Below are 13,960 nucleotides of genomic sequence, written 5' to 3' on the forward strand. Positions count from 1 at the left end.
ATTGTGTCTCTTAGTTTCCTGTATATCAAATACAAGGCACAATAAAATGATAAAAGGAGGAATTGTAAAGCACCTTTGGTTAAAGGGAGGTACTTTGGTTGAAATTAAAAAGCTATAAACATCCAATTATTATTCATGTTTGCTTACAGCTAGCAAAACAACAGCCAAAAAAAAAAAAAAAAAAAAAAAACCCCATTAGTCAAAGTAAGTTAAAAAAGAGGCTTTTCTTCTTCTTCTTCTTCTTCCGGAAACGAGCCACTGATATGAGCGGGACGATGCAGTGTGTGACGGCTCTGCAGACGGACATGCGATCTCCTCGTGTATAGGGTCTGTGGAGGAGGAGTGTTTTCGTTCTGGGCAAAGCTGGTGTGAAACGAACACAGTGTCACAGATGTCTGAGGCAGATCGAGTGTGTGAGTGTTGGGGACGCTCTACTGGACGAGCTTGGCGTCGAGCCGGAGCCAGTGCAGGCCTTGCCGTGTGAAGCGCACCAGTTCAGTCATGCTACTGGTGTTGAAGATCAGCGCGCCCATCGCCTTGTCCAGGTCGATGAAGAACTCTGCAGGACACCAGACACAAGAGAAGAAGAAGAAGAAGTCAGGATCGACAGGCATTTCAGACTCGTGCGACAAGAAGACCATTCAATATATCATGATTATAATATCTCCATGCCTTGTAGACACATTCATATAGCACAGCTGAAATCTGCTATACATTACACATCCCCCTTTATGAGTGTACCGTACGTGTGTGAAATAATGTAGACAAACTTGTTTCCAAACACGACTGAACGCACCCGTCTCTGACTCTGATATGATCAGTCATAAGTATTAAAATGGGCCTTGCAGTCATTAAGTGCGTCAATGCAATGAATTCCATGGAAATTCATGCTTGGTATGAACTTAATTTCAAAAGCTAGAAACAGAACGACTGCAGAAAAGCGGTGCAGAGTTAAAGGTGCACTGTGTAATATTTAGGAGGATCTGTTGACAGAAATGCAATATCATATACATAACTATGTTTTCAGTGGCGTATAAAGACCTTCTTAATGAACCGTTATGTTTTTATCATCTTAGAATGAGCATATCTATCTAAACACACCGCGGGTCCGCTTACATCGACATGTTTCTACGGTGGCCCTGAGCGGACAAATCACTATGTTGTTCTACGTGCAAAGCTAAAGTCAGCGAATAAAACACTGACACAATGATGAACAAGTGACAATAATATTCGCAATATCGTTTTACTGAATAATCAAGTAAACCTAATATCTTCATTTATCTTTGTAAAGAAACCTCATTGCTTTAACTGGCTACTCTCTGACGACATCACTTCCTGTCGGCCACCGTAACTTCTGTTGAGTGCAATTCGCAACCTCACCACTAGATGCCGCTAAAAATCACACACTGCACCTTTAACTCACTCCTTTCTCACTAAGGGTTCCTGCGTTTATCTCGACTTCTTCTCTATGGTGTGTTTTGTATTATTATTATTGTGCATTTCCAAAACCGCAACAGTGTCGGTACCACATCTGGTACACGTTGAATCTACACGGATCTGGGCCAACACCAGTGATGCGCGGGTTGATCCAAAGTGAGCGGGTGCCTGCGGTTACGAGTCATCCAAAAATATTTTTAATGATATTCGGGTCGCGGTCGGTCGGGTCGTTTGAAATAAAAATGGCAATTAAACCTTTGTAATTTATATAGTAGCCTACTAGACACAATGTTCTATGAAATACATAGGTCTATGTAATGCCCGATTTCCCAACACGTTGAACTGAGCAATGCCATTGTGCCATTTTAATAGGCTACTTTTAAACGCATATAGCTCAGTAATGTCAGTTTTATGTATTTGCTGAGAGGGGGCGGGGTTTTTGTTGGGAAAGTCCGGGGAGAGACGCACACGTCGATTAGACTGGATAAACACATGCAGCATCTTAATTGTTAAGAAAATGAAACGAAATAAATGAATAGCCTAAATCAAGCCTTTATTACAAAAACTAGGCGATATCATACAGCATTCAGAAAAATGCGCACCCCTAGTTCCTCCGTCTATGGCCCAATGACGCGATGAGCATTTACTAGCTACTTTAAAAAAAACGCGGGTCAGGAAGCGGGTCGGGTACAATATTTTCTTTCTTTTTTTTTGCGGTCCGAGTTGCGGGCGGGTTAGTTGAAAACGTCGGTCGGGTGCGGGTTGTTTATACATTGACCCGCGCATCACTGGCCAACACTATGTTGCTGTCTGGGTTATTTCGCATACTCATTACTGTGCATTATTTCTCACGCTCTATTAGGGTCTGGCGGCTGAAGAGCTCTTGGACGAGCGCATGCCCCGTTACAGGAGCAGAACGCAGGCCGTCAGAAGCCCAGTTTGAGGAGGGCATCGATACCTCTCTGCTCTTTGGCGAGCTGCTCCGCCTGGTCCCACACCTCGGTGGCGTAGAGGAAGTTGGAGGTGACCTGCACGTAGCTGGCGGCCATCTGGTGTATGCGCTGAGGGATGGTGACGGAGGAGCTGGCGCTCACACTGGAGCTGCTGGAGGAGAAGCTGGCCGCGCTGCCCGGAGAGAGCTTGGGGGACACCGGAGACGGCATGCCTGCGCTCTTACTGGAGGACACACACACAGAGGGAGAGGTTTAGTTTAGTTTTACTAGAGGACACACACACACACAGAGAGAGGTTTAGTTTTACTGGAGGACACACACACACACACACACAGAGGTTTAGTTTAGTTTTACTGGAGGACACACACACACAGAGGTTTAGTTTAGTTTTACTGGAGGACACACACACACACACACACACACACACACACACACACACACACACAGAGAGGTTTAGTTTAGTTTTACTGGAGGACACACACACACACAGAGGTTTAGTTTAGTTTTACTGGAGGACACACAGAGTTTTCACATTATTTTTGTAAATGTGTTTCCATCTGAGTTTATGCGCATTAGAGGGTGAACGGTACACTGAAGTCACGGTTCGGTACGAGTTCGGTACAATGGAGGGAAAAGCAAATCAAAAATACAGTTGGCAATTATTTTTATTGTGCAAGTCTCAGGCTGTAGCACCTATACAGTCTCTCCGCTGAGCTAGCTGACAGCCTGGCCTGAAGTGTGTAAAGTAAGATGTAAACAAAATAATACAGCATCTCTTATGTGCAGACGCACGAGCGCGAAGGTGCGTGCAGCAAAAAGTCATCATTGCGGTGTGTGCGGTCGTGCACGTTGGGTGTGCAGTGCACGGCTTTTTAGCGCTCGCGGCTCCGCATCCGAAGATGCACGACTTCGAGCCGAATCTGGCCGAGCATGTCCATCTCACCGCACCGGCACCCAGTTCTTGCGTCTAAATGAGTTGCTTACGCTAACTAAATGAGCCTACAGTAGCAGACATAAGCCCTTTAAATAAAAATAAATGGCCATGTTTTATAAAAAGGTTCACAAAACTAAATAAAAATGTTGAGAAATTATGTAAGATAATGTTAATTTAGTTGTAGGTTACGTTCTTATATCAATTTTTTTTTCTAATGTCACAAGGAATAATCTGATAGACAGCGCAAACCTGGCTTAAGGCAGGGCTACAGATCAGGTGTCCCTAAAGACCCAGCGTTCCTAACAGTAGTTCTGCATTAATTAATTTGCACGCAAGTTTTATTTATTTTTATACCGTGTATTCTGCGTGTAAATTCATGCACCAAACCGTGACGCCCGTACCGATTCAATACGAATACATGTACCGTTCCACCCATAATGCGCATACAGGGTTTGAAATTAACTTTTTCACACACCGGCCAATTTGGCTACTAAATTTTTAAGTAACCGGCCAATCAGAACTCCTACTAGCCAAAAAAAGAAGAAGAAATAAACCAGATTAACTACGTCACAGCTTATATATATATATATATATTAGTGGTGTAACGATACACGTATTCGCATTGAGCCGTTCGGTACGAGGCTTTCGGTTCAGTACGCATTACAAACCGAACGATTCGGTGCGACCAAAATGTTGTTAGCAGTCGCGCTGACGCCACAGCGTTGCCCAACAAGTGGAACGAAACTGCGCTACTCATTATTGTGTGCTTCACAAGCCGTTTATCAGTTCGGACCAATGTCAGCGCAGCGCGAGCCGATCGTGATCAAGCGACACTGTTACACAGCGCTGAGAGATCCAGTGAAGAAAGCATTTGAATTCATCACTGAAGTATTAACATCGCTGAGAGATCAAGTGAGAAACATTCAAATGTCTCCGTTATTAACCGTAGATCTATTAGATCAAACAGCGCTGGCGTGGAAACCAGGAGACACACTGAGCCGTGAATGAACTAGTTACAGGCTTTAAGTCCACCGATCTGCAGCATTCACCGTGGCTTTACTGTAGAGACACTCACTGTGACCGTGGAAGTGTGGCAGGAATAATGCTTTCAAGTACGTCACGTCTTTTTCCAGCACTTCAAAACTCAAATATTACCATATAATGTTATTTATTTTTAATGTGATGACCAAAACATTATTTGTTCATCCTTCAAAGATTACCCACATTTATAAAACTAAAAGTTTCAAGATGTAGGAAAATTTAAAAATAATATATATTTGATGATAAATAAAAAAATCAAGGAAATTTCTCTGGCATTTCTTTCTTTTTACTGTATCGAAAACATACCGAACCGTGACACAACTGTGTCGTATCGAACCGAACCGTGAATTTTGTGAACCGTTACACCCCTAATATTAATCTATCTGGTGTCTCAATAACTTCTGGTTTGACTGTACGTGTGATCGGTATATAAAAACGAGATGTAACCTATTGGTGCATTTTTGTAACTATAATGGTTTTAAACATGTGGTTGTCAAGGAGTTTCTCCACTTACAATATATAAAACAATACGAGGAACTTACTTTGCTACTCCAGGAGACGGAGCTTGGGTATTACTCAACGAATTCTGGAAAAAACAGTAAAACATACGTCACGTTCTTCTGTTTAAAGAAACATTAACATGCATTTCACATCTCCGACAAACTACTTTCATGTGACAAACTTTCGCTTGTATTCAGCAAGGACACATAAGATTGATCAGTACGTGACAGTAAAGACATTCATTATGATTTCTATTAAAAAATAAAATAATTGTTAGCAGTTTCCACAAAAATATGAAGCAGCACAACTGTTTTCAACATTGATAATAATCATAAATTATGAATTTCTGAAGGAGAATGTGACACTGAAGACTGGAGTAATGATGCTGAAAATACAGTTAAAAATATATTAAAAAAGAAAACTTATTGTAAACTGTATTTTCAATATTACTGTTTTTATAGTTTTTGCATGGAATAAACACACAAAGGACAGAAAATGATGTTACCTTCAAGTGTTCAGTGAGCGTTTTAGAGTATTTCAGTGCGCTTTCTTTCCGTAGCTTGAAAAGCCTCAAATACAGGAGCGCCTGGCACCTCAGACTGCACACACACACACACACACACGTTACATTAGCCACGGCTTTACCAAACACTGAGTACACACTAACAGCGTTAACACCATTGACTTCACTGATGAAGAGTCAAATAAAGATGGTTGATATCAAACACAAACAACACATTTAACACATTCTGCAGGAAATACAACATTGTCTTTAGTGTGAACAATTGCATTGATTGTTTTCAGAGGCATTACGTTTAATAATAACTGTTAACGTACACTAGCAGTGTTGGGGATACAAATATTGAGTTACGTGATCAGATTGCTTTTTCAAGTTTCTAGTAAAGTAACGCATTGCTTTAATGTACAACAAAATATCTGAGCTACTTTTTTCAAATAACACAAGTTATTTTGTTTCCCTGTGTATTGACTGACAGCTCTCCTGTCCTAATGTTGTGTGTGTGTGTGTGTGTGTGTGTGAACATGATGATTGCTGTTAATGTGAATATGCATTTACTCATCTCACTTGCACAAACACAGATTCAGTGTTGCTCAAAATGACAGTGAAACGCAAACTGAGAATATTATGCGAACATGCAGTGTTTACATGTGTTAAATTACACTAATACACTTAATCTCACTTTATTAACCAATGTCTTTGCTTCTGGCGTTTGATGATCCAATTCAACCATACTAAGCAAAAATGACTTGGGTATGATTGGGGTTATTTGTAATTATGCATAATTTACTGTAATCACTATAATACTGTAATGTTTGGCGCTTTTGGCTTGCTTAGTTGGGGACATTTAATATTCAACAATATTATTGATCTCCTGCACGGACACCATTATATGAGAATTGAGCTGGACGATGACATCAGGGTTTTCTCCAGAGCGGCTGTATATATAAATTAACTAAATTAATAACTTTCTTACAACAAAAATGAACCATCGCTGAACTTCCTTAAGCTGGACTGTGACGCTATTTCTTCTAGAAACAAACTGTGTTGCATTATTTTCCTGTTATCTCTGTAAAGCTGCTTTGAAACACTCTGTATTGTGAAAAGCGCTATAAATAAAGCTGCCTTGACATGTGTAAACGTATTAGAATAAAGTATTACCAAACATTGATTCAGTTCTCACGACCATTTAAAAAGATGATTCAAGAGCGTCAACAATGAAAGCGATGATTTCTCAACTGTGAACCAGACAGTTGGTGAAGTGAACATGCAGAATCACGGCGTCTCCGCTACGTACCACAGCACCGCTAGCCTTTTGTCTGCAGATGTCGCATCCGGTGCCATGTAGCTCTTCAGCTTCATCGTGTACCTACCGAACAAGCAAACACACACATTATATGAAGAGATATGAAAGCTTCTCACAACACCTCAGAAAATATGCGTCTCTCCAAGTACCACCACAATGGCAGTTTTATTTCTAGTAAGAATATTTATTATTGCCAGCCACTTTAAACATGGTAAAAACACAGTGAATATTAACACTGCACTGCTTACACACAGGCAAATAAAAACTGTAGCCTAGTTAAAAGATTATATTATTAAAATGTTTTGTGCTTAAATTTTTTTATAAAAACGGCCCTGTCCTTAAAATATGAAGTTAAAAAAAATTAACATGCTGTGTATTAATATTTAACCTTTTTACACGTACATTTAAAATATCCTGGCTGACCCCGTGAGTTTTTCCTAGCGACTGTTACTTAGAACTTATCACTTTGTTTCCGCGCATTGCTTGTCACGTGACACACCGCAGCTGAATGACTGATGATCTGCTTTTATTTCCTTTTTTATTCAAAATATTCACACATTTGTTAGCTATAGCATGACATATCTGATCATCCGACTGTCAAATATGTGCAAGTGGAAGTGTTTTGTTGTTTAAACGTCTTTATAACGGTCGCGTGAGTTGATCTGTATGTGCGCCGCCATGTTAGTTTGTGCCACTGTTCAGAGAATCGAACTGGGAGAAGAATAGAGTTCACTTTAAAGTTACTTACACAATGGGTCTTCATTCATGAAACACGAGCAGAACGAATGTTTGTGTAAATCGTGTGTAAAGTGGTTCTGGCGTAAATTTTCGGATTCATTAAAATGTTCGTATTTTCCAAATGTTAGTTGGTACGAAAGAAATCTGCACCTGCTCCCAGCCACGCGTATATATGCGTTTAACATCCGAACGTTTTGCTCATTAAAAAGGCTGCATTTTAATTCCCCTTAATCGGGTACATATTTACACAGCATTTTGAAAAAATATTATATAGTAATTACATAAGTTTTTTCTTTTTACTTTTATTATGAGAGCCAGTGATAGCATCTGCAAACGGTACACTTTAATCAAATAATTAATTGCTTTCAATAGGGCTGGATATATTTTTTCGAAGTGAACTAATTAGTTTTTTGCAGTCGAGCTTCATGTCGAACCATTTTCTCTTCACCACTGGGACTGTTCGATTAACAGATGAAACTCCAGGAACTGCATCTGTGATATCTGCCAAGCTTCATTTTTTTTAGGACCTGATACGCCACTATGTACGCTTGAAAATAAAATGTGGCGTTTTGAATGAACTTCTGATAATAAAATATTATCTGATAATGAGACATTTTTCTTTTTCATTCGCTTTTGAGAAGACATGTTGAAATCCTTCGTTTGGTGTCATAATATGATGCCCATATATGGTTGTCAGTCGGATTTAACGGGCGGGATTTATGGTAATTGAGAATGAGCGTGCGCGCGCGTCCCATTTACGACTGATTGGAATTCATTAACACACACACACGTTTCACTATCACATCTGACGTTTACGAAATATTTGTGAATCAGGAGAAGAGTTTTCGGGAAGGTCTCTTTACGCGCAAATCACTCACATATTTACTCGTATATTTACGAATGTTTCATGAATGAGACCCAATGTGTGTATCTGATATGAATAAAACGTGTCGTCTAATTATAATGGAAAGGATTATTGCCGCTGTTGTGATGTATGACAGCGTTGAGCGCGTCCGTCTCTGGCTCAGCGCCAGCCAACTGCGAAAGCACGTTTGTATTTAGCAGTTGATCAAGTGACCGCTCCACTCACACCGGTGTGATCGTACACTCCAGGGACCAGCCAAGACTGGTCACACCGGTGTGATCGCGTGTGAAATTCAGTGATCCCTCAGCGCACCACTAGAGGGAGCCTGCGCACCTCACTGAGGATCAGTGCTCGAGTCTTACTTGATGAGCTCCACGGTTTCGGCATACATGGGAAAGGGGGATTTGGCCTCCTGGGCGCTTTTCTCCAGAGCGTTTCCACACTCGATGAACGACACCACCGCGTCCAGGTAATACACAGCCTTCTCAAACCTGTCCATCTGTGGAAAACACAACGCATGTGAGGAGGAAAACAGATTCCACACGGACACCGTAACATAAAATGTGATATTATGGGGCGCATTTGATTTGAATTTGGCACTAAGGCACAAACTCAAAACAATCTTGCCATTGGCACAAACATCACTGACCCCGAGTTTTAAACACTGGCTCCGTGTGAAGAGAGCACCTGTTGTGTCGCTCTCAATGGAGGACTAACACAAAAGGTCAGGGGTCACAGAAATATCAAGCAGATTATCTGACACAGATGTGAGAACCGTAGGCCAGTAAAACTAACCCTCACCAGAGCATCCGCGTTGTGCTTCAGTTTCTTCGCCTCCTGAAGGTAATGATCAGCCGAGTGAATCCTGCAGACGGAGGACTGGCGGTTATTACACACAACAAATCACGAGAGGACATTAATGATGCCTAACGTCCCACTATGCGGATCCGGATTTTAGGAAACCAATGAGATCTCACTATGTAGTGTTAAAAAAAATATATGAATTTATATATACAGGTGAAACTCGAAAAATGTTAAATTAGTAATTCAACTTAAAAGGTGAAACTAATATATTATATAGACTCATTACATGCAAAGTGAGATATTTCAAGCCTTTATTTGTTATTATTTTGATGATTTTGGCTTACAGTTTATGAAAACCCCAAAATTGAAATATTGTGAAAAGGTTTTCATAAGCTGTAAGCCATGATCATCACAATTATAACAAATAAAGGCTTGAAATATCTCACTTTGCATGTAATGAGTCTATATAATATATTAGTTTCACCTTTTAAGTTGAATTACTGAAATAAATGAACTTTTTGCACCATATTCTCATTTATATATATATATATATAGTTGCTTCTTACAATAATAAATCTAATGGAATGAATGAATAAGTCAGACCAAAGATCAAGACTTCGTACCTGTCCTCAAACAGGAGTTTGGATCTGGATTTGGAGCCGTCGGAGATGTGCGGCACTGAGACGGGATTTTCCGTTTTCGAGCTTTTCTCCTGGTTAAAACAAAAATGACATTGAGAAATTAGAAACTTTGAAACAAGACCAACTCTGATTTTGGACTGAAATAAACTCTATACAAGAACATAAACCACGTTTAGTGAGTTCAGAAACGCGTCTCACCGAAACGACAACAATCTCACAGAGCGAGTTAGACGATGTGTAGGAACTTCTTTTGAATAAGTAATTCCTTTGTGACCATTAAAAAAAGTACATTCATACTATATAGATTATAATCCGGATGCATTACATTTGCCATGTTGTCACTAGTCATGTTTCAGTCCAAAGTTACGAATTTAACTTTTCACAAAAATGGAGTATTGCATAAAACATTAGCGAATGAAGCACCTTTTTCATCCCAAGAGAAATTTGCCGCAAAATATCTGTAATAAAAATGAAAGTTGCTGCATTCGTACATCATCATAAATGAGAGAAACGCCATAAACACGCAGAGAATATCCTCTGTCGAGCTTTTTGTTGCACATCTAGGGATTTAAATGCGTTATCGTATTTTATGCACGTCTTCTTATCAGGTAAAACTTTACCTCAATCGAGTGCAATAGATCACGCACGTTTATAGAATTGATGCCATCTTGCCGTTTACACCCAGCAATGTTTTTAATGTGAGAACCCAAAATTGCATACAATGGGCTTTATGAACAGCTGCACTACTTCCTGAACTTTAGCCAGCTCCTTTGTTTCCTGTCTGCCATTATTGGACAAACTGATTAATCCAGGTGTGTCTGATTATTGTTGTTGGTCAGGCACACCTGGATTAATCAGTTTGTCCAATAATGGCAGACAGGAAACAAAGGAGCTGGCTAAAGTTCAGGAAGTAGTGCAGCTGTGCATAAAGTCCATTGGTGGATGTAAATATAGTCATGTGACCTATAAACCCTCTCCCGTGGCCTCGTGGGATAGGAAAGTGTCCATCAGATGCACACTTCAGAATCTGTATTATGATGACAGGACAGAAGCTGAATCTGAAGCTTTATATATGCAAAGCAAAGGTGGCAGTAATGCATGTACACAGGAATTGCATTTGCAGAATATAAAACCATGAATGAATGAAAAATATTAACTTTCCCTTTGAGGCTTTGAATCTTCAAGGGTTTTTGATATTCTGCAAACGCAATCCCCGTGTACATCGCTTTGGCCAGAACTAGCAGAGCTCAGTATGCTTTTCTGCAGCGCTGTTTGTTATTACACAGAGTGGTCGTAAACGGTGTTAGTATGTACACAATACAGGAAGGGTTACATAAAAGGTGGAGACGGTAAACAGTGTGTGTGAAGCGACGAGCCTCCGGACCAGCCTGAGGTTTTCTCACGGTCATCATGCCAGTGTTTGCGTGTGTGTGTGGACAGTAACAAAGTACATTTACTCAAGTACACTTTTTATTATTTTTTTCTGGAAACTCTTTACTTTAACTTCACTGCATTTGAAAGACAAATATCATAAAAAAAATTCTGTCAAGGTTCATGAGTAGAAAGTAGTGACGTCAGTCAGGGGATGATTTTGGTTGGAAATGAAAGTTGGATTGACGTCAATGTGACGTTGGATTCTGGCATCAACCGGATTTTCATTTTCAGCGTTGGGATTGGACTTCTAAATGCGGATTTTGTCATTGTTTTGGAGCGCACTAGCTTATAGATAACAGTAAGGCTAACATATTCATACAAAAAAACAAACAACTTTAAATAGGGCACTATTTGAGGGAACCATTGTGGACGTTATTGAGTGACTTATTCAATCCCACGACTGGAACTGTGTTCTAGAGATACATGTGATATTGATATGAGGGCAGGCATACACTCAGAGGCATACGGTACTGTAAGTATTACATACAACAATAAAACAATGCATTGACATTTACTTTTTACTTCTGTACTTTAATTAAAGGTATAGTGGAAGATTTTCTTTTTCCGGGTGGATCATCAAGACTATTGGTCCTCCTAGTTGTCAATCATTCTGGAGATATGTTTACGTAAGGCCGTTGTACGTGCTCGTCCCTAGGTAGTTTTTAGCTTTCTGCGCATGCGCACTCTCAGTTGTATATGTGTGTATGTGTGTATATGTGTGTATATGTGTGTATGTGTGTATATGTGTGTATATGTGTGTATATGTGTGGTGAGCTACGGTTTCAGCCATTCATTGAAGCTCGACGTGCTCACCGGGTTTTTCAAAATGTCTGAGGATCGCAAGAGAAAAAGTGTCTACGTATTGTATGACAAGAAGAGAAAGGCGTCTGAAGAAAGAAACGAGACCAGAGTGTTTTTGGGAGAATATTTCACTCGCTGGCGTGCGCTACAAGCACAGGTTGATGCCTCAGTCGCAAAGTTTCTACTCGACAGGTAAAGTGTGGCATGCTATCTAGAGAAATCCATGTAAAATCACTGCTAGTAAAAGTTAATGTAAGCTGTGATTAGCGATGCTAGCCCTGGCACAAGTCACGCACCACGCAGACACGGTGAACATCTCATTTGTCTAAAGTAGCCTTATGACCAAATGGTAAAAGGTATCACGCTGAAATGTTATAAATCCCTGTGTTCATTTTTGATAATTCCAATGTGTTCACCATAGTATTTATTACTTTTGAAAGTAGGCTTGTATGAGGCATGCCGACAGCAACTTGTAAACAGAGCGTGCACGAGGAGAACTAGGCTCGTGCACGCTCTCTCGTGCACACGTTTAAAGGGATAGTTCACTTTGAAATGAAATGTTGGTGTGTTTTATCTTACCTGAAGTGCATCCAAGATGTAGGTGTCTTTGTCTCCGCAGTAGTTTTTAAATTTTGATATTTTTAGGTCAACCCGTTCTTGTCTGTCAGTCATATAATGCAGGTCTATAGGCACTGTCTCCAAAAGCATGCAGAGAAAAGTCCAAATTAAAACATTCCCCATCGTAAGTGCACATTGATGGCCTAAGACACGAAACAAGCGGTTTGTGTGATAAAACCAACAGTATTTATATAGTTTTTATCTCTTTTACACAACCACGTCCAGGCGATCTGTTTACACCGGATTTCTTCCCCCGGAACTAATCTAACCGCCTTCGATTGGACGTTGCATTTTTAAACTCAGCAGAAACGCGTGTGATTGGCTGTACGGCTCAACGTGTGCCTTTGATTGACCTGAACAATGAAGCGAGTCGTGTGTCAAGATAGAAGGCTTACAAATTGGGAATAAGTGAAAACTCAACACTCCCGGATGAGTTCGCGCGAGCTTAGGCCATCAATGTGCACTTACGATGGGGAATTGTTTAATTTGGACTTTTCTCTGCATGCTTTTGGAGACAGTGCCTATAGACCTGCATTATATGACTGACAGACAAGAACGGTTTGACCTAAAAATATAAAAATTGAAACTACTGTGGAGACAAAGACACCGACATCTTGGATGCACTTCAGGTAAGATAAAACATACCAACATTTCATTTCAAAGTGAACTATCCCTTTAACAGGCGTTCCCTCTCGGGAGCAGGTAGTGTTGCGCATGTGCATTTTTATAAAAAGTGGGAAGGGCGGTTCTTTTCTAAAATTCAGGAAAATCTTCCACTATACCTTTAAGTATTTACAACGTTTGCGTGTAACGGAGTAATATTTGACCAGTAGTATCTGTAAGTAAGGCCACCTCTGGAGAAGGCAAACGCACCTTGGCCTCCCTGCGGACGGGCTTGTCGTCGCCCTTGCGGTGTCTGGATCCGCTCTTGCTGCTGTCTTTGCTGCTGGCGCTGCTGGGCACCGAGGCGGAGGACTGGCTCAGCGTGCGCTTGCGCGGGTGCTCGGGTTTAGCCGTCGGCTGCAGCGTGATGGAGGGAGAGGGCGCAGACTCCTTGTCTTTATCCTGAGCGCGCTTCGACGAGCTGCAGAGAACAGTTGGGGAGATCGTGATTAATCAACACAATTACAATCTGATCTCACTAATGTGAGACGTTACCGGTCTGCGGTTCAACTATACACAATAGGGTTTTTCACAGCAGGTTATCGTCGTTCTAAACCCCGCTTTTAACCCAGAGTTAGGGAGTGTTTCACGCTAGCTGCGTTTACATGGACCCTAATCACTACAGGGTTTGTAGACACTGTAAAATGAAATTCCAGGACTTATACTTGGATATGAGGATTCTTACGCTCATAGTCATGTGACACAGC

General features: G+C 40.7%; 1 protein-coding gene across 15 annotated transcripts in view; it reads right to left on the reverse strand.

The window, feature by feature from the left end:
* Positions 1–244: 244 nt before the first annotated feature.
* Positions 245–13,960, reverse strand: part of aff4 (AF4/FMR2 family, member 4) — a 68,060-nt gene continuing 54,344 nt past the window's right edge. For 7 of the 15 annotated variants that reach the window (XM_079585059.1, XM_079585069.1, XM_079585066.1 and 4 more), the window contains 9 exons: positions 13,464–13,674; positions 9,720–9,808; positions 9,088–9,157; positions 8,655–9,004; positions 6,681–6,752; positions 5,372–5,465; positions 4,908–4,951; positions 2,396–2,613; positions 300–559 (listed from right to left, as the gene is read on the reverse strand). In XM_079585059.1, coding sequence (XP_079441185.1) covers positions 432–559; positions 2,396–2,613; positions 4,908–4,951; positions 5,372–5,465; positions 6,681–6,752; positions 8,655–9,004; positions 9,088–9,157; positions 9,720–9,808; positions 13,464–13,674 — 1,276 coding nt within the window. In that variant the 3' untranslated portion in view covers positions 300–431. Of the gene's footprint in view, positions 560–2,395; positions 2,614–4,907; positions 4,952–5,371; positions 5,466–6,680; positions 6,753–8,654; positions 9,005–9,087; positions 9,158–9,719; positions 9,809–13,463; positions 13,675–13,960 lie in introns of all 15 variants that reach the window. The other 8 variants (XM_079585062.1, XM_079585061.1, XM_079585068.1 and 5 more) reach the window with 7 other exon arrangements.

Source organism: Phoxinus phoxinus, assembly GCF_949152265.1.
Source record: "Phoxinus phoxinus genome assembly, chromosome: 17".
Lineage (NCBI taxonomy): Eukaryota > Metazoa > Chordata > Actinopteri > Cypriniformes > Leuciscidae > Phoxinus > Phoxinus phoxinus.